At 35.9% G+C, this 21,642-nt stretch overlaps 1 protein-coding gene across 3 annotated transcripts in view; it reads left to right on the forward strand.

The window, feature by feature from the left end:
- Nucleotides 1-12,306, forward strand: part of slc39a14 (solute carrier family 39 member 14) — a 35,851-nt gene extending 23,545 nt beyond the window's left edge. For 2 of the 3 annotated variants that reach the window (XM_082170337.1, XM_082170339.1), the window contains exons 5-9: nt 4,412-4,534; nt 5,055-5,246; nt 6,921-7,140; nt 7,228-7,412; nt 8,937-12,306. In XM_082170337.1, the coding sequence (XP_082026463.1) occupies nt 4,412-4,534; nt 5,055-5,246; nt 6,921-7,140; nt 7,228-7,412; nt 8,937-9,089 (873 nt within the window). In that variant the 3' untranslated portion in view covers nt 9,090-12,306. Of the gene's footprint in view, nt 1-625; nt 796-4,411; nt 4,535-5,054; nt 5,247-6,920; nt 7,141-7,227; nt 7,413-8,936 lie in introns of all 3 variants that reach the window. The other variant, XM_082170338.1, reaches the window with a different exon arrangement.
- Nucleotides 12,307-21,642: the final 9,336 nt, after the last annotated feature.

A 21,642-nucleotide genomic window follows, 5' to 3' on the forward strand; every position in this document is an offset into this window, starting at 1 on the left:
TTATTTTATTCATCAAGGGTGCATTAAATTGATCAAAAGTGAAAGTTAAGTTATCATAACATTTGTTTCAGTGCTGATCTTTCTATACAAAGAGTCCTGAAAAAATAAAAAGCAGATAATTCAGCTTTGCAATAACTGGAAAAAATTATTAGGAATTATATTAATATTTCACCGTATTACTGTTATATTTTAAACCACTTAGCATCAGATTTTTTTTTTTTTTTCAAAAAATCTTATTGACCCCAAACTTTTGAATGGTAGTGTAATAGCATGACTCTGGAATGTTTATGATTTATTGCTGTTAATTCATTATATCAATGAACATCACATCTACTGTAAATGCAGTTTATGAATGAGATTTGATTTAAAAAGATATACTGCATATTTCCTTCAAATGTCCAAACCCTCATTGTGGTTGCATGAATTGATTTAATAGTTCAGTGGACCACAGAACCCCCTCAGGGAGTAAATCTCACAATTGAGATTATGAATATCAACCTTTCACCTAGTATTAATTAATCTGCTGATTAATTCAAATATTCTTTCTTCTTTTCTCCCTTTCTTTTTCACCTCCCCTCTTTTCTCTCTCTCTCTCTCTCTCTTTTTTTTTTGGTTGTTTGGCCAGTGTGGGGGTATGGTTTCCTGTGTGTGACAGTGATATCTCTGTGTTCACTGGTCGGGGCGAGTGTGGTTCCCTTCATGAGGAAAACCTTTTACAAGCGGTTGCTGCTGTACTTCATAGCCCTGGCCATTGGTACTCTGTACTCCAACGCCCTCTTTCAACTAATCCCAGAGGTAGAGTGGACACGTGTGGGAAACGGGGTTATAGACGTGTGCCACACAACCAGACTCTCTCTAGATAAAGATGTCCTGGTTGAGTCTTTATGTTGAGTCTGGCATTTAAAGGAATAGTTTGCTCAAAATGAAAACGCTTCATTTACTTGTCCTCATGTTGTTCCAGACTTTGTGCAACACAAATGAAAACTTCTAGAGTCACCTAAAAATCGTAGATCGGTTTTATCTTTCTGTGTAGAAATGATTTATTCTATTTCTCTGTCCTTTGTTCTTTTAAATATGTTTAATTGTTTTTAATGTTTATAATTTAAAACAAAAGACGCTATTTTGCGCTGTTCTTGCCATTACATTAGCCTTAGGGCCAGATTTACTAACAGCTTGAGCGAACGCAATCCTTCTTTTGGTGTTAATAAAACTACTGTAAGGATTTAATAAAGACATACAGTGAGAAATTAGCGATTTAGAGGTGTGAAGACAGATATTTTTGCGGCTGACGTTATTGCATTTGCGTTTCAGAAAGCGTGTGGTAGAGGGGAGAGATTTTTTTTTTTTCTGTTTGTGATAATTTATTTTCAAATTTTATTTGGATAATTTATCGCCATTTTTTATTTGCAGCGATTCTACGCTAGTTTGCCCTGTTTAGTAAATCTGGCCCTTAGATACTGACATGGCATAAGACAAAAAATATATTTATTTTGTGTAATGTCCATGTTTATATTTTCTTTATAATAAAAATGCATGGTGATTCACACCGCCAAACTCCAAAAAGGATAAAAAGTATTAAAATTCAGTAGACTCGTATGTGATATTCAGAGTTTTCTGAAGTTATTCAATAGAAGCTGGTTGGTGCGACTGAAACATCATCCATTCTTATTGTATATAAAATAACAGAGTTGACATTCTGCCAAAACAAAACAAAAAATCTCATTTTGAGTTCTAGATAAGAAAATAGTATGTTTTGGGACAACATGAGGGTGAGTAACTGATTACAGGATTTTCATTTTCAGGTCAATATTCCCTTTAAACACAAATATAAGTTTTCCCTGGCTCAGTGGTTCTCCCCAGCTGGAAGGCTAAACAATAGAGTAAAAAAACAAAACAATAAAGGAACTTTGAATTGATTCATAACCAGAACACATTGGCTACTTCTTCTTTTAAATGGGTCATGACATGGATTTTTTTATTATTTTAATATGTTCTTTGAGGTTTACTTATAATGTTAATAAATACAAAAACAAATATATTTGTGGAAAAAACTCTTATTTTCAACCCTCACTCTGACCGTCTGTGTGAAATGATCCGTTATTAAGGAGCGTGTCCTTAATAACGTACTGGTACTGTTGTACATGGTAATCATGGTACTGTTTCTGCCATGAGCTCATTTAAGGCTTGTCAGTAAACGGCCACTATTATGATTAGCTAGCGTCATTGCATAGGAAACACAGTATCAACACCCACTCGCATTTGCATGTAACATTATCCATATAAAACCGTCATTTACAGACAAATCGTTATGAAATCGTTTACTTAGTTTGCAATGCTGTCAGATCCAATACTGCTGACTGCTTCTTCAGTCAACAAAAGTTTCTTTGCAAACTCTCCATTACGTTGTTCCTCGTTTACAAACTATCTGCAGTCAAATTCTCAGAACAAACATAAAACTCTTTGACGCAAACCAGGATGCCATTAAAAATGAAACATCCACTTGTTCCTGACGGTGATGTACTGTTTCTACAGAAATGAGCAAATGAGCTGTTTAAACAGGATTTGCTTTGCGGCCCTATATCTGCTGTAACCGCGCTATGCAAGTTTTCCAGATCAAGTAGCGTTTCTGAGGTTCGAATGAGACATAAGAAAGTACAAATTCAACTTGCTTTACGGCAAGTGTTACAATAGTCATTATTTTGTTTTTCTTCGTTTCTGATGTCGCAATACATCATACTTTCATAAAATCATGCAACATACTCTATCTTGTCTGTGGACATTGTTCACTCCGAAGCCGGTGCTAGATAAACAGCGAGCGTGCGTGCGACGGTAGGCTAAATTATTTACGACAGCGGTAATGGACAATTCCGCTTCAAACCTGTAGGGGGACCGAAGAGGAAAAGTTATTTGGTGTTGCTTTAAAGGAATAGTAATTTCCTGTAAGCGCGTAGAGTAGCCTATGTCAGAAAGTGAATGGACATTTGTATACTGTATCCAGCTTAGACCGCATCAGTGATTTATAATAGGTTATTTTTGCTTTTGACGCGACGCTCAAATCCAGTGTAGGCAAATTTCAGCCGTTAAGTGACTGAAGTGATTGGCCTATGGTGCAATGATCTATAACTATTTGTCGATGTTGTATTTGTCATATACAAATGTATTTGCCTGTGTGATGTCACATATCCCGCAATATCAAATCGAGCCGGTTTTGGAGCTTAAGTAAAAGCTTTGTTTATAATGAGGAAGTCGTTTTAAGCTGAAACTCGCAGGATGTTTGAATGGTGCAAAGACCTCTTATATGTCAAAGGATCAAGGCAAATTTGATTTCTCATGTCATGACCCCTTTAAAATCATATAGTAATGCCCATTCACTCTACAATTTTGAGGCAAGTTGGCATGAAACTGGAACACACATCTTTTTGTGAACTATTTAAATGAATAACTATAAATTAATGACCCAGTCTGGTGGAAAGCCAAGCAAAAAGGGGGGAAGCCCTGAGGCATTAGTGAACTAGTATAAAGACCCAATCTAAAATAAATCCCATGCTCACTCTTCTTGACTGCTTGTAACCAAGTGTGAAATAAATGTGAAGAATACTTTGTCTTCTCAGTTGGTAAATTAATTTCTTGATTTGTAAAAGTACCATGTTTTCACATGAGAGAGTCCTTTTCTGGTGTCTAGGAGAGTGATTAGGGGCTTGTTTTTTGGATTGTATCCATACTAAATGCATATATTCTACACTGCACTGCTCACATTCTGTTTTAACATATTATATGCAGCCTACACCACTTGATGTCACACACACACACACACACACACACACACACACACACACACACACACACACACACACACACACACACACACTACATTTCAAAGGTTTGAGGTCTACTTTTAAGAATTATCTTATATTTGATCAAAAATACCGTAGCGTATTTTAATATATTTTAAAATGTTATTTTTTTCCTGTGATGGTAAAGCTGAAGCGGCCATGTCACATGATCCTTCAGAAATCATTCTAATATGATGATTTGAAATTATTATGCTCAAGAAACATTTCTTGTCAATATTGAGAAAGTTGTGCTGCTTAATATTCTTTTGGAAACCGTGATACATTATTTTTTATTTTTATTTATTTTTTTAGATTCTTTGATGAATAGAAAGATAAAAACAATGGCAGTGGAACAATGTAAAAGTCTGTAGTGTCAAAAGTATACATTTCTTTAAAAAAAAATCTTACTGACCCCAAACTTTTGAACGGTAGTGTAGTTCAACATTTTACATATAATGTTATGATAGTTTTATGAAAAAATATTAAAGGTTAAAAACAAATACTATATTATTATGATTTTAAGTAGTTTAAGTAAAATTGTATTTGACTTTTTAAAACATCCTTTTTTCTTTATGTAGGCCTTCGGATTCGACCCTATGGAGGATTATTACGTGTCCAAGTCCGCTGTTGTGTTTGGAGGATTCTACCTGTTCTTTTTTACAGAGAAAGTCCTGAAAATGATCTTAAAGCCAAAGGACGGGGTGAGTTTTGGACTAATAGTCAAGTAAACCATGAAGTGGTTGTGTTTTTTTAGCAAACAGCTTTATCTGACATTGTCATTGTGACATGGGTTCCCGGTGACATCTAAATCAAAAATGGAGTTGTTTTTCATCACTCCAGAACTTTTAAAAGTTCAAACTCATGACGTTGTGCACTGGAATGTGTGAACAGTATGTTCAGAATTTTGTGATTGGTTTTAGTTCCTCAGAGGCTGCACTTTTTATTTGTATTATCCTTTGAAGGACAATGTCTTCCTGTTGGATGTAAAAAAAAAAAAAAGAACTTAATACTCATAAAAATACATTAAGGGTTTTATTGCAGTCTGTAATGGCTTGGGCAGAGCATTTTATTTAATGATTTATCATTAAACTTGCTTTTGAGATTGTGAGGGTTGTAATGCAGCACCCTCTAGTGGAGGATTTTCTTTGCAAGCTTATTCACTCTCTCTTTCTTTTGTGCATTTCTTCTGGCCCTTTTTGATATCAACATCTCTTTTGTTAGGGAGGGCATGGCCACGGCCACAGTCACTTACCTGCAGAGCGCTATGCCAGCTCTAATGGTGACTTGGAGGATGGTGTGATGGAGAAACTGCAGAACGGAGAGGCTGGAGGAGCATCTTTACCCAGAGCGGAAGGAGATGTCAGAGGAGTTGGAGAAGACGACAAAATGCTGAGTACTGGGCAGACAGTACAGGTGAGAGATAAAACAAACCTTAGTCTTCTTCAATTGCTTAAATTATATTTTCCACTGGTATTACAAATCGCACACACAAAAATAAATAAATAAAATCTGATAACAAATGTAGTACTTGTGGAATTAGCTTAAATGACTAATAACGTCCCCCATTATGTCTCAAAGACAACTTGAAATTAAAATGAACACTGTTCAAATGGTATATTAAAGAGGACCTTTTATGCTTTTTTACATTTTCAGCTGTCTTTAGTGTGTAATGTTGCTGTTTGAGCATGAAAATGTTCTGCAAAGTTACAAAGCACAAAGTCACTCCAAAGGGAGTTATTCTCTATATCAGTAAGCACCGTTTCTGAACTCCCTGTGAAACGCCTCGATTGTAGTCTTGAGTTTTCTTCCAGGAACGTACGTCACAGTATTCCTCATTTAAATCATTTCCACCAAACGCATATGAAAATGCGCGAGGCCTGGTTGAGTTGTGTTAATAGTGTGTAGAAACTTGCGGTTATGGGCGTGACATTTCCAAAACACGCTCGTCGGGATGCTGCAACAATGTAAAATATGTGCATAAGAATGTGTTTTTTGAACATTCGATTCAAGCATGAAAACCTATTCTTGGAAACCCCAAAAACAAAATTAAGACTCTGAAAAAGAGCATAATATGGCCTCTTCAAGATTAATGTAATGCCAGAATTACGGCAATTATGAATTTCCAACTTCTAAAAACTGTCCAGGACTTCATAATTACTGTCTAAATCATAATTACAACTCTGAATTCAATGAACTATGGCTAATGGCATCATGTAAACTGAACCAAAATGGTTTCAACAGCCAAGGTACTTGAGTACCGCTGCACATTTTGATGTCATTTTAGCATGCCGCATTTTCTAAATTAAAATGTGTTTCAAGAGCATATAGAAGTGAATTAATATAGTGCTTTTGCTTTCATTAACATCAAAGCCAGTCATGTTGCAAGGGTTGCCATAAAAACACATTTTTCTGTTTCTGAGGATGTGACCAGCATCTTAGTGTTGTCAGCTCGTAATTACCATAATTTCAGCACATCTTGAGTGCAGCATGATTAATCAGCACGAGTCATCAGTGTGTGTGTGTGTGGGTTTTTTAAGGAAAAAAAAATATTTTGATTAAATGGCATCATTTATCTCTAAAACAATGTTTCTTATGTGAGCTAAAAGAACCCTGCAGGAGCTAAAAGAATATGTTTCACGATTCAGTCAAATGCTACTGGCTATTAATTACACTACCATGCAAATATTTGTGGTAGTAAATAATGCTTTTATTCAGCAAGTACAAATTAAATAAAGACTAATTATTTTATAACAAAATAGTTCTATTTCAGATAAATGCTGTACTTCTAAACTTCATATTCATCAAATAATCCTGAAAAAAAGAATCGTTTCTAAGCAGCACAAATGTTTTCAACATTGATAATAATGAGAAATGTAAATCAGCTTATTAGAATGATTTCTAAAGGATCATGTGACAAATTCAGGAATACATCAAATTCAAATTGTCAGTTATTTCAAATTGTAGTAATTTCATAGTATTACAGTTTATTAAAAAAAAAATGTGATCAAATAAATGCAGCATTGATGAGTATAAGAAATTTTGAACAGAAGTGTACATTGACTTCTTTTGTTTGTGTCCCTGACGCAGGACTCTCAGAGTTCAGGTGGTGCTGGAACGGGTGGATGTTATTGGCTGAAGGGCAGGGCATACTCTGACATCGCTACTCTGGCGTGGATGATCACTTTGAGCGACGGTCTCCATAATTTCATAGATGGTTTGGCTATCGGAGCCTCCTTCACTGCTTCTGTGTTCCAGGGCATCAGTACGTCAGTGGCAATTCTGTGTGAGGAGTTTCCACATGAGTTGGGTGGGTAGAACTGCTTCTTTAACCCTTCTGTTAATGTGACCAATCAAAAATGGCCATAAACATGCTGAATGTGTTGTTGTCATGCAGGTGATTTTGTAATCTTGTTAAATGCTGGCATGAGCATCCAGCAGGCGCTGTTCTTTAACTTCCTGTCAGCGTGCTGCTGTTATCTGGGCATGGGCTTCGGCATTCTGGCTGGGAACAACTTCTCACCTAACTGGATCTTTGCTCTAGCCGGGGGCATGTTCCTCTACATTGCACTGGCTGATATGGTAAGAGACTTCACGCTGATCATTTGCTGGCTTTTAACGAACTGGTTTTCGGAAATGGGGTAATGATTTGATGAATTTGATTGATTCCTAAAGGTGAGTATAAAAGAAGTTAAAGGGATAGTTCACCCCAAAATGAAAATTCTGTCATCATTTACTCGCCCTGATTTTGTTTCAAACCCGTATGAGTTTCTTTGTTCTGTTGAACACAAAAGAAGATATTTTAAAGAATGTTGGTAATCAAACAGTAGTTGGTAGCCATTGACTTCCATGGTATTTTTTCCTACCATGGAAGTCAATGGCTACCATCAACTTTCTAGCTACCAAGATTCTTTCAAATATTTTCTTTTGTGTTCAACAGAACAAAGAAACTCGTACAGATTTGAAACAACATAAGTGTGAGTAAATTATGTCAGTAAATTATGTCCGAATTTTCCCCTTTACTACCAGTGTTATAACTAAAATTAAAAGCAGCACTAATTTAAATACATTTTTGAAAATGTAATGTACATTTAAAACTAAACTTGAAGACTATATGATAAAAGAAAAAAATGGTAGTTTACATGGGGGAAATTGTTTGGCTTGCATGTTTGTGTGGAAAAATACGTTCTAGCTCTAGATGGCGCTAAAGTGACTATGACTGCGACTGTACTTGACTAATTTGACTAATTCAATGTGCTGAACAGAGCACATAAAGAAAATTACTAATTAATTACCAAAACGAATATTTATATATTTTAGCTTCAGTTTTGTTTAATTGAAATGTTAAAAACTAATTACCGGTAGTAAAACTTGCTGAAATTAACTAAAATTGAACAGTAAATTAAAAAGTAAAACCTTAATTATAAAAAAAAATTGGGTTACAGAACTATAATACATGCACTATTGTTCAAAAGTTTGGAGTCATTATTAAGAAAAATGCATTAAAGGTTCATTAAAGGCATGTTGTAATTACCAGAAAAAGCATTCACTTGTAATTACAACTTGTAAACTGTGAGTTTTCGGAGAGCTCTGACTAGAGTACAACGTCACTTCTTGTCATCTTGTTATTACGGTAGTTACGACATGGAGTGAGCGCAACATAAATTTATAGATGGTGACAGTAATCACAATAAAGACATTTGATTGACAAGATTTCGATTTCAAATAAATGCTCTTTATCAAAGAATCCTGAAAAAATACAAAACAAATCACGGTTCCCACAAAAATATTAAACAAGTTTTTAACATTGATAATAATAAGAAATGTTTCTTGAGCACCAATCAGCATATTAGAATGATTCATGTGACACGGATAAATTATATTTTACAGTATATGTTATGTCCTTGGAGTGCATTAGAGACTTCTTTCAAAAACATGAAATATTGTTCCTGACCTCAAACTTTTGAACTGTAGCGTATAAGCATTTGAATTTCTAACAGTCTAACTTGATAACCATGAAATCAGAGTATGCCATTACCCATATGGTTATCCCAAAATGGATTTAGTTGATTTGTATAATGTTTCTTACAATCCATGTGCCTGCAGTTTCCAGAGATGAACGAGGTGAGTCGTGAGGAAGAGGAGGCCGGAGGAAGTGGCTGTCTGGTCACTTTCGCCATCCAGAACGCAGGACTGCTCACAGGGTTTGCCATCATGCTTATACTCACCATGTACTCTGGACAGATACAGCTTGCGTAGCAGAGGACCTAAATACAAACTCAGACCCTGAGGGACTAACTCAGCACCTGGACTAAAACCTGAGACCTACTGGGACCTCCAGACTTAAATATGAGCCAGCTGTGCTGGCTTGTTTTAAAACGTTTGCCCAGCTGGACTAGGTCATGGCATAAATTGAAATGATATGGGCTCAAACCCTAGACTGTTTGAATGAAGCTAGAATTGACTGACCTGTGAATTTTGCTTTAAATCCATCCAAATCCCAGACCTGTGGATGAGTGGATGCTTTACCATTCATCTAGTTTAGGTCTTCTCTCGTTCCTTTGCCTCAAAGCTTTAGGACACAGTGATGTCCCTGTACTGTGGGGTTTCCAGTACCCTTACATAAACATCTGGGTATATTTGTATTGATTTCTAATGTTATTTTTGTTCTTTCTCTCAGAGACAGACCACCTTTGTATTCCTGATCATGAGGATTAGAGTATTGTCCACTGACTGACATGTTACAGATGGGATCAAACTTTACTGACATTTAGTCAAATGCAGGTTGTTTCCGATGCTTCAAACCAAATTGTTTTGTTTATTCAATAGAAAAATTCGAAACAAAAAAGACCAGTTTTTCCAATCTTAGGGACAAGATATATAGATATACTGTAGGCTTATTAGTTGACACTCATTCTATTAAGCTGAACTAAGTAGGTCACTTTAATCAAATGTTACTCTGAACTGTTGAATAAGTAGCTTTTAGTGTAGATACAGAGCAGTGTCTGTTCACAAATGTATCCATACTTAAATTCTCCCCTCAATGTCATTCCATAATAGCAAGCAAAATACTTGAAAAGGATCCATTTGTTATTGATGTTTTTTTAACCTCTTTAACAAAAAAGCAGAGACCAAGTTTCTTCTAGAAAAATCTCCTCCAACTTTTATGTCAATTTATGACCACATTTTATTATATCCTCCTCTCATTTGTTATTTGCATAACCTTGAATATTAATTAACAAACAGAAAAAAGATCATCCCACTTCAGTTTATATTTGCTTACCATTTATGATGATGATTATTATTATTAATTAAATAATAACTAGGCTACTCCCAAATCTCAACTTAACATATTGTATTTTAAGAATATTTTCCACATCCTTTCATTTAATATGAATGCAGTACTCTTCATATTTTAAGAAATAATTGGGAAATGCAAGCAAAATATGTGCATAAAAATACAATAATACGATTCACTTTTCCTGGTAATACTTTAGAATAAGGTCCCATTGGTTAACTTTAGTTAACTACATTAATAAACTAACCATGAAAAATACTTCTAAAGCATATAATAACTTCATGTTCATGCATATAATAAGTTCATGTGCATTTCAATGTTTACTAATACAGTATATTATTAAAATCGAAAAGATCTGCTAATATCATTTAATGGACCGGAGTTAACATGAACTAACAATGGACAGTTGAATTTGTATTAACTAACGTTAACAAAGATTAATAAATACTGTAATAAATGTTCTGTGCTGGGAAGATTACTTACAAATTTGTAGCAGGTTACTGATTTCCAAATTACATGAAAAATATTTTAGTTAGCAACGTAATCCATTACGCTACACATTTAAGGTAATGTAATCTTACTACTTTTTAATTACTTTTAGATTACTTTTGACCTAACTCGTTTATCACATTGAACTGAATAGGATAATGTACCATATTGCTATAAAAATATAAATATAAAGAAAACATATTTCATTCTATATCAACAACATGAAATGCATTAAATATTACGTCAGGGTTTGCCATTCAATATAATCTAATTACAAGTACTTAAATCTTGGAATCTGATTACGTAATCCAGATTACATGTAATTAGTTACTTCCCAGCACTGTAAATGTATTAGTCACTGTTAGTTAACAAATGGAACCTTATCGTAAAGTGTTACCATTTTCCTTTATATATAGCACTATAGTACACTAGAGCTCTTTGCTAATTTAGCATCTAGACTGACAAGACTCACTTGACTATTTTTTGAATACCATTTAAAGCTGAAGTGTAATTTCTGTTGCACTAATTTATTCAAAAGTTTTTGCAAAATTCTGACTGTTTGTTCGGATTGGCTTCCTGAACACTACTATTGGTCACCATCCCAAATTCACCAGTCAATGACAACTTTGTTTCTGCATATTAAGATGGAAATTAATATTGGGGGGAAAAAATGACACTTCAGCTTTAAAATGACTTACAAGTTAATTAGGAGTATTAATCTTATACATATGGTCTACAGATATGTTCAATTTATATGCACAAAAATACCATTTAAATAGTTACAAACTATGAGATTATTCAGAAATTGATATTGCGCTTTAGATCAACCTTTATGACGACGTTTGTCTTCCAGAAAAAAAAAATATTCTTCCATTGCTTAATATTCATGCTAGTTATATTCTAACCTGCTATTTTACTGCATAATTAAATTGAATTGAACCGGACACCCCAGTACTGTTTAGCAAACAGCAACAGGTTCATTCTGTTCATTGTTTGATATGTAATTTTAGAACTGAACGTGGAGCATATGGTCAACAGATCGGAGTGTAACAGTTTCAGGGTCGTATTTGCATTTTCTGTGCATTTAGACTATCAGCGTTACTTTTTCTATAAAGCCCCTTTGTCTGATAAGTGTATGTAGAAGTTGCATTCAGCTTTGTGTGTGGGACAGGTTATAGAAACCATTATTTCAGCTGGCGTCTTATTGCTATGCATTGAAATGTCCTCTTAAGTGAATTTATGCCTTAAAGAGAGGAGGTAGTCACCATTCAGTGGTAAAAGTTTAAAGTTTTTGTACATCATTTTAAATTCTGTAATATTTAAAGTTTTTTTGTAGTGTAGAATGTGTGTGAACGTCTGTTTGTGATTTTGCAAATATTTTTTTTGTCATCAGTAATTGTATTTAAATAAGAGGGAAGCTGTTTTTAAATTGTGTTGTACGAGAGTATGTGAGCATCTCATTGTTTTTTGTAGTGGATGGAGGCCAGTGTACCTGGTTATGATGAAGGCATTATGTTACTGTAAACATATCAAGTGTTTTGTGACTCATACCTGTGCAACATGTGAAATCTGATTGCTGGTGGCTTTTTTTTGTTTTTTGTTTGTTTGTTTGTTTTGAAATATTAAGCCATGGGTTTTAAGTTCATCTTTTGTGCAATGAAAAAAAGAAAACATGATCCAAAACTGAAAGCTGTTGTTTCTCATTCATTTGTATGGTCTATTATTTAATGATATTTTGACTACAAATAATTTATAGTTATGTTGATGACATTCATTTTTATAAGCAACTTGTATTATTGATCGCAGACAATAATTCAGCTACGTACGTCTAAGAATATTCTTATTACTTTGAGTTAGGGTTAGTGAAGTACTCCTATTCATCAGGTTTGTGATTTAATGTCCTTTGAAACATCCTTAGATTCTTGATTTATCTATAAATATTGCTGCTAAATAAAGAACTGATCGAATCTAACCGGTGTTTGCTCAAGTTGGAAGGTGTTTTTGCCCCAGCTGCGTTCATAAAATACTTTCTCACTCTCTATGGCTTACTTTGAAGACACTTTATTTTTTTTATTTTTTTTTATTTTTTTTTTTGGTCCTTGGGTTGCGTTTAAACTTTTAAAACCATCTATTATGTCTTGGTTTTCTTTCATATGAGTGTGGTAGGCTATATTTGTCCTCAAAGGTTTTTATTTCACATCTATGGAAGCCCGTTTCTGCCAGGTTGAGTAAAAAAAAGATTCTTTAAGTCATAATAATGAGAAACGTTCTCATAATAATGAGAAACTTTCTCATAATTATGACTTAACATCACATAATAATAACAGAGAACAGGAGGCCAAACTTATACTTGATAAAGATGAAACTCCATGACTGTTCTGTCGTCCATCATCTCAGAGGAGCATTAATAGCTGACATGATTTCTGCTTTTCCTCTCTTGTGTTTTCAGCAAGCAAAGGGAGATTGGATTTATCCAGCATGGTTGTGTTGCCATCCAGTGGATGATGGATGTTCTGCACTAGTGAGGTGGTGTAAGATCATTTTCACAGGTTGATAAAAGTTCTCAGTTATAATTAAACATTTAAACGTTAACTATAGTATAATTTAAAAGCAATTGTATTGGGATGGAAACTATCTACCAGGGTCGTCATAGCAGACTAATATTTGGAGGTAATTATGCCTAGACGGTGAACTGTGCAAAATAATATTTACTGTAACTAATTATAGATAACAACAATTGTTTTGTTTGTTTAATTTTAATTCAATTAAAAAAAGAAAACATTTGATCACAATAGCGAGAAGGGCCTTACCTGTGATGATGTTGTCCACCAATGTTGTGGGCATGCAGAAGATGCCAAGTTTGCCAACCAACAGGTCACTGATGGCCAGGTTGAGATGAAGAGATTGGTGACCGTACGCATGTTCTTGCTCCTTAGCACGATAAAGCACACCACTCCCTTTCCCACCATGCACACGATAAAGATGAGGAGGTAGAATACAATGAAGATAGCAGACACCAAGGGCTCGTGCAGATAGAAGTCCACATAGATGATGTTTGGATAATGATATTGACGAGAGGAGGCATTGAGGCCGTCCTCCACAGGAGAGAAAAATAGAGATGATGTGGTGGAGTTGGGGTCCAACAGTGTCATCGCCATCTTTCTGAAGAGAGAAAACTAATTCATTCATTAAAAAATGTGTGAGACAATTCAGACCAAAATATGACACAAAAGGTGATTAGTCTAAAAAAGATTTCATCCCTGCTATACCTTTTTTAAATATTCAAGTAACTTCAGTAAGGTACAATGGGGCTCAAGGCACGCCGAGGTAAAAGGCACCTTTGATATCATTTTCCTCTAAACCACTAGATGGCACAAAAACTTGCCGGTAGAACTTTCCAAAACATCCGCTTTTCAAGATGCACATGGAAATTTGGCTGATCTTTGATGCGATCACAGATAGCAGCGCAAAGTTGATTCTGTGCTAATTTGATCTACTATTTGATGTTTTTTTTAAATAAGTTGCAAATGAGAATCCATAAAATGACTGAATATATTTTGAGACAAAGGTCTTGTACAGTTTTGTACAAGCGAATTAAAGCAACACTTTTTCAATAACGGAAGAATATGTAAAAGTATGGTATTTGGGGTAAAAGGCGCCCCTGCTGTCGGGGCAAGGCACTATAATTAAAACTACACGTATGCTCTCTATATAATAATAATAATGTGCACTATGTTAGTAAGCCTGTGATTTACAAGACTCATAATCTCCAGTAATATGTATTGCTGTTAGTGTTAATTCTTCATAAAAAAAAAATATGTATGTGGGATGTATATTCTATCTGAGCCTTGTGATCATTGGCTCAACATCCTAATGATTTTTAAATAGACTGCTACGAGAGCTTCCCAATCCAATTATCCTAACACTAGGTGGAGTTCCGGACACTTTCCTTTCACTGGCATTTGATACTGGATTGCCAGGTGTGAAGTTGAGAAAAAAGCAACATTCTTATTTCTCAAGGAGACATCTCTAGATGTAGTTGCTCTGATATGTAAGTGTGTGCTGTATTTAATGTGTGTGTGTGTGTGTATTGGGATGGTGACATTTTGTGCAAGGATCCAAGCACACCCTCATTAGGGCTGACCGTGGCATTGGCAAACAGCATTTGATGGATATAGTGCAGGGCCAAACAAGTCCCTGTGGACCCCTGATCTTACCTCTCATTGCTCTAGACATCCTTACCCCTGACTGGCTCTTGAAACACACTCTCACCCAACACTTCTCACACTGGATGTATCAACACCAAGTGTGTGTGTGCGCGAGTGTGAGTGAAAAAGAGAGTCTGGACACAGAAGCTGTGTTTTCAGTTAAATAATTCAGCTCCATTTCAACAGTATCAATCCCCAAGAGAAGGAGAACAAAAAAGAAACCAGGTGGAAGGCAGAAGGAAGGAGTGAAGGGAGCTTGTGGTGCTGAGGACCAATGTAATAATCATACCTCTGCTCTCAGCAGAGTGCTTGTGTCATACCTCAGTGGGCACAGAGCTCAAAGATGAGTACTCTCTTCTTTCCTTCTCCCTCTTTCTCGGTTTCTAATAGATATAGACATTTCTATACCTCTTTTACTTTCCTACTCTTTCCTTTTTGCCTCATCCAGTAAAACAAGACAGCCCAAATCACTTTCTAAACTGATCAACAACACTCACCCATGTCTTATTCCCACACAAAAATGATGTAAGAGAGGGTCCTGTTCTTACTCCTATTTTACAGATTTGCTCCCTCAGGAAAGTAAGAACGATATGAGAAGTGAGGGGGACACATTATAAGCCTTATCAGACTGGCTCATGAATATTAATTAAGAGACATAATATTCACCCAAGAGTCCTAAATGACTTGTTGGGTGATGGCCATATTAGGATTTATTTAGTTTAATAACGCAAAAAAATAAAAAGATACGCCAAAAGTAACACTTTGAATTGAAGTCAACATGAAACTAAAGTTGTGATAGTCTTTACTTCCCTATTCTGATGTATATCTGAGTGAGATGGCTTCTCAAACAAGAAAAAATGTAGTACGAGACCTGATTGGTTGGTTGTGATTTGCTATTGCTGTGATCTCATGTGAGTGACAGGTTTTAAACACGTCACCAGAAGAGAAGAGATGTCGCTGCAAGAGGGAAGGGAAGTTATTTTGATTTAAGATGATGAGGGCACATGAATTAATGGTGAAAATAATAATAATGATGTGCACGAATACATTATTTATAATAAATACTGCAATATTCCTTTTTTTTTGTAAGTGTCAATTTTGATTTCATGTTTGATATTTTGATATCTTTAAGTAGAAAGACTGAAATAGTATTTTCGCGTAAAACATACGCCAATAATCTTGCTTCTTCAGACATGGCTGGGCTACAATTTGCAGCTAAGCAAAACAACATTCTTAAAATATAATGATTATTTTCCAAATAATCTTCCACAAATTACTATAATTGTTAATGTAAGAAAAGGTATTAATTATTAATAATAGACCATTAAAATATAATGGTTTATAATGCCTGCTATGCTCCTGAATATATCCCAACTTGTATTGAAATTTTATAGACAAGGCTTTGTGGCTGACAATAAATTCTTACTGTTCGGAACCAAGTGTTTTTGAATGTTCTGATTCACTGCCTATTTCTGACGCGAGGGTGTGTATATGTGGGTGGCAGATGCGAACAGACAGTGGGAAAGAGACAAAGATAGAAGACAGATGGAGGTGTCATTAAGATGTATATCAATAAATAGAGATGTTGTTAATGCGCTCTATTCATCTTTATAAAAAAATATTATTCAGATTTCAAATTACATAGTAACTAATAGGAATATTAGTACTGATATTTTCCTTTAAAATTGTTAAGGATTGTTTTTATTATGACTTCTTTCCGATTCTTCCAAGCACAGCTTTGGATTAAGACTAGCTAAGACAGCAAATTTGAAAGTGTTAAATTAACACTCATAGTGAGAAAATGAACACTTTTTCTGAGTTTCTATAGGTCCACACTAAATAGAGTTACACTAACACTTTAAATAGTGTTACTTTTTTTACAGTTGCTTAGAGTAAAAACAACACTGTAAGTGTTCACCGTTAACACCATTAGTGTTCCCCTCCCTCATTTACACTAAGTTAGTGTTGAAACTACACTAGGTGTCTCAATATCTTAACACCAAGAGATTTATTTCCGCGCTAATACAGTGTTCATACAAAACCCTGATTAAGGTCATTAAATTTCACTAAACATATCTGTGCCTTCAATTAAATAAGTCAACAGGCTGTATCAGTTTGAAATTTTATTTTCAACACAGATCAGTCAGTTTTATTTATCCCCTCAGGGAAAGTAGTTTGCACTCCCACAGACATCACAATCACAATCATATATGGCATATACAAATTAAAAATCAATAATTAAAACAATTCAATCTAATTTGCCCTGACCAGACCAGCTGACCATCAATCAAGACTAGGAGAAGAATTAAAAAATCTACACTCACCTAAAGGATTATTAGGAACACCATACTAATACTGTGTTTGACCCCCTTTCGCCTTCAGAACTGCCTTAATTCTACGTGGCATTGATTCAACAAGGTGCTGAAAGCATTCTTTAGAAATGTACTGTAGGCCCATATTGATAGGATAGCATCTTGCAGTTGATGGAGATTTGTGGGATGCACATCCAGGGCACGAAGCTCCCGTTCCACCACATCCCAAAGATGCTCTATTGGGTTGAGATCTGGTGACTGTAGGGGCCATTTTAGTACAGTGAACTCATTGTCATGTTCAAGAAACCAATTTGAAATGATTCGAGCTTTGTGACATGGTGCATTATCCTGCTGGAAGTAGCCATCAGAGGATGGGTACATGGTGGTCATAAAGGGATGGACATGGTCAGAAACAATGCTCAGGTAGGCCGTGGCATTTAAATGATGCCCAATTGGCACTAAGGGGCCTAAAGTGTGCCAAGAAAACATCCCCCACACCATTACACCACCACCACCACCAGCCTGCACAGTGGTAACAAGACATGATGGATCCATGTTCTCATTCTGTTTACGCCAAATTCTGACTCTACCATCTGAATGTCTCAACAGAAATCGAGACTCATCAGACCAGGCAACATTTTTCCAGTCTTCAACTGTCCAATTTTGGTGAGCTCGTGCAAATTGTAGCCTCTTTTTCCTATTTGTAGTGGAGATGAGTGGTACCCGGTGGGGTCTTCTGCTGTTGTAGCCCATCCGCCTCAAGGTTGTGCGTGTTGTGGCTTCACAAATGCTTTGCTGCATACCTCGGTTGTAACGAGAGGTTATTTCAGTCAAAGTTGCTCTTCTATCAGCTTGAATCAGTCGGCCCATTCTCCTCTGACCTCTAGCATCAACAAGGCATTTTCGCCCACAGGACTGCCGCATACTGGATGTTTTTCCCTTTTCACACCATTCTTTGTAAACCCTAGAAATGGTTGTGCGTGAAAATCCCAGTAACTGAGCAGATTGTGAAATACTCAGACTGGCCCGTCTGGCACCAACAACCATGCCACGCTCAAAATTGCTTAAATCACCTTTCTTTCCCATTCTGACATTCAGTTTGGAGTTCAGGAGATTGTCTTGACCAGGACCACACCCCTAAATGCATTGAAGCAACTGCCATGTGATTGGTTGATTAGATAATTGCATTAATGAGAAATTAAACAGGTGTTCCTAATAATCCTTTAGGTGAGTGTAATTGCTTGGGGGATAAAAGATTGTTTGGACTTGCTTTTCATGCATCGTGGAACACAATATCTTCGGCCAGATGGTAGTAATTCAAATGCATAAGATAAGGGGTTCCTCTTATCATTCACAATGATATTATCTTTACTCAGAACTCTCTCTCTCTATATACTCTCTATACTTCTTAACTTAATTCCTAACAGTTTGCTTATCATTGTCACTACTTTCCTTAGTGATGTCTTCTGAGCCTCTGAAGCATTACCATACCAACAACTCACACACAATTTCATAGTGCTTTCAATAAAAGCCCCATAAAACATCAAGAGCAATCTGCTATGGACGTTAAAAGACAGTAATTTCTTTAAGAGGTACAACCTTTGTTGTATCTTCTTATTTAAAAAGTCAGTCCACACATCCCATTTAAGCTTATGATCCAAAACTATACAGAGGTATTTATAGTGTGTTACTAATTGTATTTGTTCCCCATTAATTAGTGTAGACTGGGTTATATACTGTTCTCTCATTCTAAAATCAATAACCATCTCCTTAGTTTTGGAAGCATTTAAGAGGAGATTTGATTTCTCACACCAGTTCAAGAAAAATTTCAAAAGATGTAACAATTATACCAACACAAAAGTACAATATATTCACCATCATCTGACCCATATACACAAGGCCTGTAGAAATCAAAAGTTCAAAAGGCCTGTAGAACTTCAAGCTGTTGACTTTTACAAGTTCACCCAACTCACAGTATCTCTGTACTTTAAATGCATGATGTTCTGAAAAGTGTATCGACAATAAAATACACAGTGTTATCAATGAAAAGTAATTTCAGAATCTGACTGAAAACAGGAATTTCATCCTCACATTGCTTACAATGAGGTCTTGTCTATGTTCGGTCCCATCAATTTGGACCCAGTCCATGAAATGCATGCTTGTCTGTTTGGGATTCTGTAGCATATTCCTGCCAACTTTTCACCATTGTCAACATCATTCCAACAAAATGTTTTCATTGGTCCACACTCAACTTGACTCAACACAGCAAAGTATCCAGTGTAGTTTAGAGTTGTTTTTATGGTGTTAATTTATCAGAGTTAAAAAGTGTTGATTCTGGTGTTGATTTGAATGGCATCAAGACTTGCAGAGTAAATCAGTGGTCAGAGTCAGCGTCATTACAGCGAGGTGACATCATTTACACTGGTGATGAGTTGATCCAATTTCCGGTCCTTGCACCTTGGAAATATTATAAGGAAACATGGAATTAGTTTCCATTGTTATGCTGATGACACTCAAATATATATTTCATCACGGCCGGATGAAAACGCTAAATTTTCCAAATTGACAGAGTGTGTTAAAGATATAAAAGATTGGATGACGCGTAATTTTCTTTTATTAAACCCAGACAAGACAGAGGTAATACTTATCGGTTCAAAAAAACGCCCACAAAACCTCGCACAATACAACTTTAACATCATAGGATGTCCTGTTACTTTATCCTCTACAGTAAAAGACCTGGGTGTTATACTCGATTGCAACCTGTCTTTTGAAAATCATATTTCATATGTTACAAAAACAGCCTTTTTCCACCTTAGAAACATTGCTAAGCTACGTAATATGCTATCAGTTTCTGATGCAGAAAAGTTAGTTCATGCATTCATGACCTCGAGACTGGATTACTGTAATGCTTTACTAGCTGGTTGTCCTGCATCCTCAATAAACAAGCTACAGTTAGTCCAAAATGCCGCCGCTAGAGTTCTTACGAGATCAAGAAAATATGATCATATAACACAGATTTTATCATCACTGCATTGGTTACCTATAAAGCTCCGTATTAATTATAAGATATTGCTACTGACTACAAAGCCCTAAACGGCTTAGCTCCAGTCTATTTAACGGATCTTCTATCACCCTATAATCCATCGCGCTCTTTAAGATCACTAAATTCAAGGCTTTTGGTCATACCTAGGATATCCAGAACCACCAAAGGAGGGAGAGCATTTTCACATTTGGCTCCAAAACTCTGGAATAGTCTTCCTGATACTGTTCGTTGCTCAGACTCGCTCTCCCAGTTTAAAACTAGATTAAAGTCGCATCTCTTCAGCCAGGCATTCTTATAATCCTACAGTTCAAACTACAATCCGGCCTCTAGCTCATAAATGCCAGAGGAGAACTGGCCCCCGACTGAGCCTGGGTTCTCCCAAGGTTTTTTTTCTCCATTAGGTCACCTGATGGAGTTTTAGGACACCATTAGGTCACTTGATGGAGTTTTTCGGTTCCTTGCCACTGTTGCCTTTGGCTTGCTCAGTTGGGGATATTTTGGGGATATTTAATTTAATTTTATCAATCAATAAATTCCTCTTGAAAAAAACTTTGTTGTATTATTTTAATTTAATACTGTGAAGCTGCTTTGATACAATCTGTATTGTGAAAAGCGCTATACAAATAAACTTGACTTGACTTGACATTATTTCCTTTTTGATTAATGGCGGACGACCACGAGGAGAGGAGTGTCCAAACAGGTATAATAGTTTATAACCAGTTAATTTTTTTTAACCAATTTTCATGTTTAGTTTACATTTCTCACCATTCAGAATAATATTAGTACGTTTTTCAACATTGCCTGAGTGCTAACATTATTTCCTTCCAGATAACACGACAGACCACCGATTGGATCTCGAGGCCGTTTTGATAGTTCGCTGGCAAACTGAGGTAAGAGTTGCATAGTTTATGTTAGTTAGCTGTTTTAAGCTTAAGTTTTCTTATATTTTAGAGTCAGGGATAGATAACAGGGTTATTTCTGTGATTTGTTTAACTTAACTGTTAAATTAACGCAAATGTACGTAGCATCCACATTCCCCTTCTGTTTAAGAAAGAGAAGGGGACAACAGAAAAGGCAAGTCGGGCGAAGGATTATGTTAAGCAAAAGCTCCTTTTATATTGTCATTTACTGGTGATCTGTCTCTATATTGTGTTTTCATTAACCAGGCATGGACGTGCTGAATGAACCAGAGGCCGGCATGAGAATAGGGCGGCTTCAGGAGAGGCTACACGAGGGTCAGCGGGAGCAGATTATTCGCACAGGCTAAAAGAGACAGAGAACAGGGGGACATAATCATAAGGAGACCCCTTCAGTCCATTCAGCCACCCGTTCTTTTGTGTCTCTCTTGCTCATGTGTGCTTTTAGGATTTCGCTTGAGCTGCTGAGATTAGTTTAGCGCTGACCCTGAGAGTCTATCACTGCACTGAACACTTGCAGTTGCACAAGTTGCCTTTTCTCAGAT

The sequence above is a fragment of the Leuciscus leuciscus genome (genome assembly GCF_965113295.1).
Source record: "Leuciscus leuciscus genome assembly, chromosome: 5".
In the NCBI taxonomy this organism is placed as follows: Eukaryota; Metazoa; Chordata; class Actinopteri; order Cypriniformes; family Leuciscidae; genus Leuciscus; species Leuciscus leuciscus.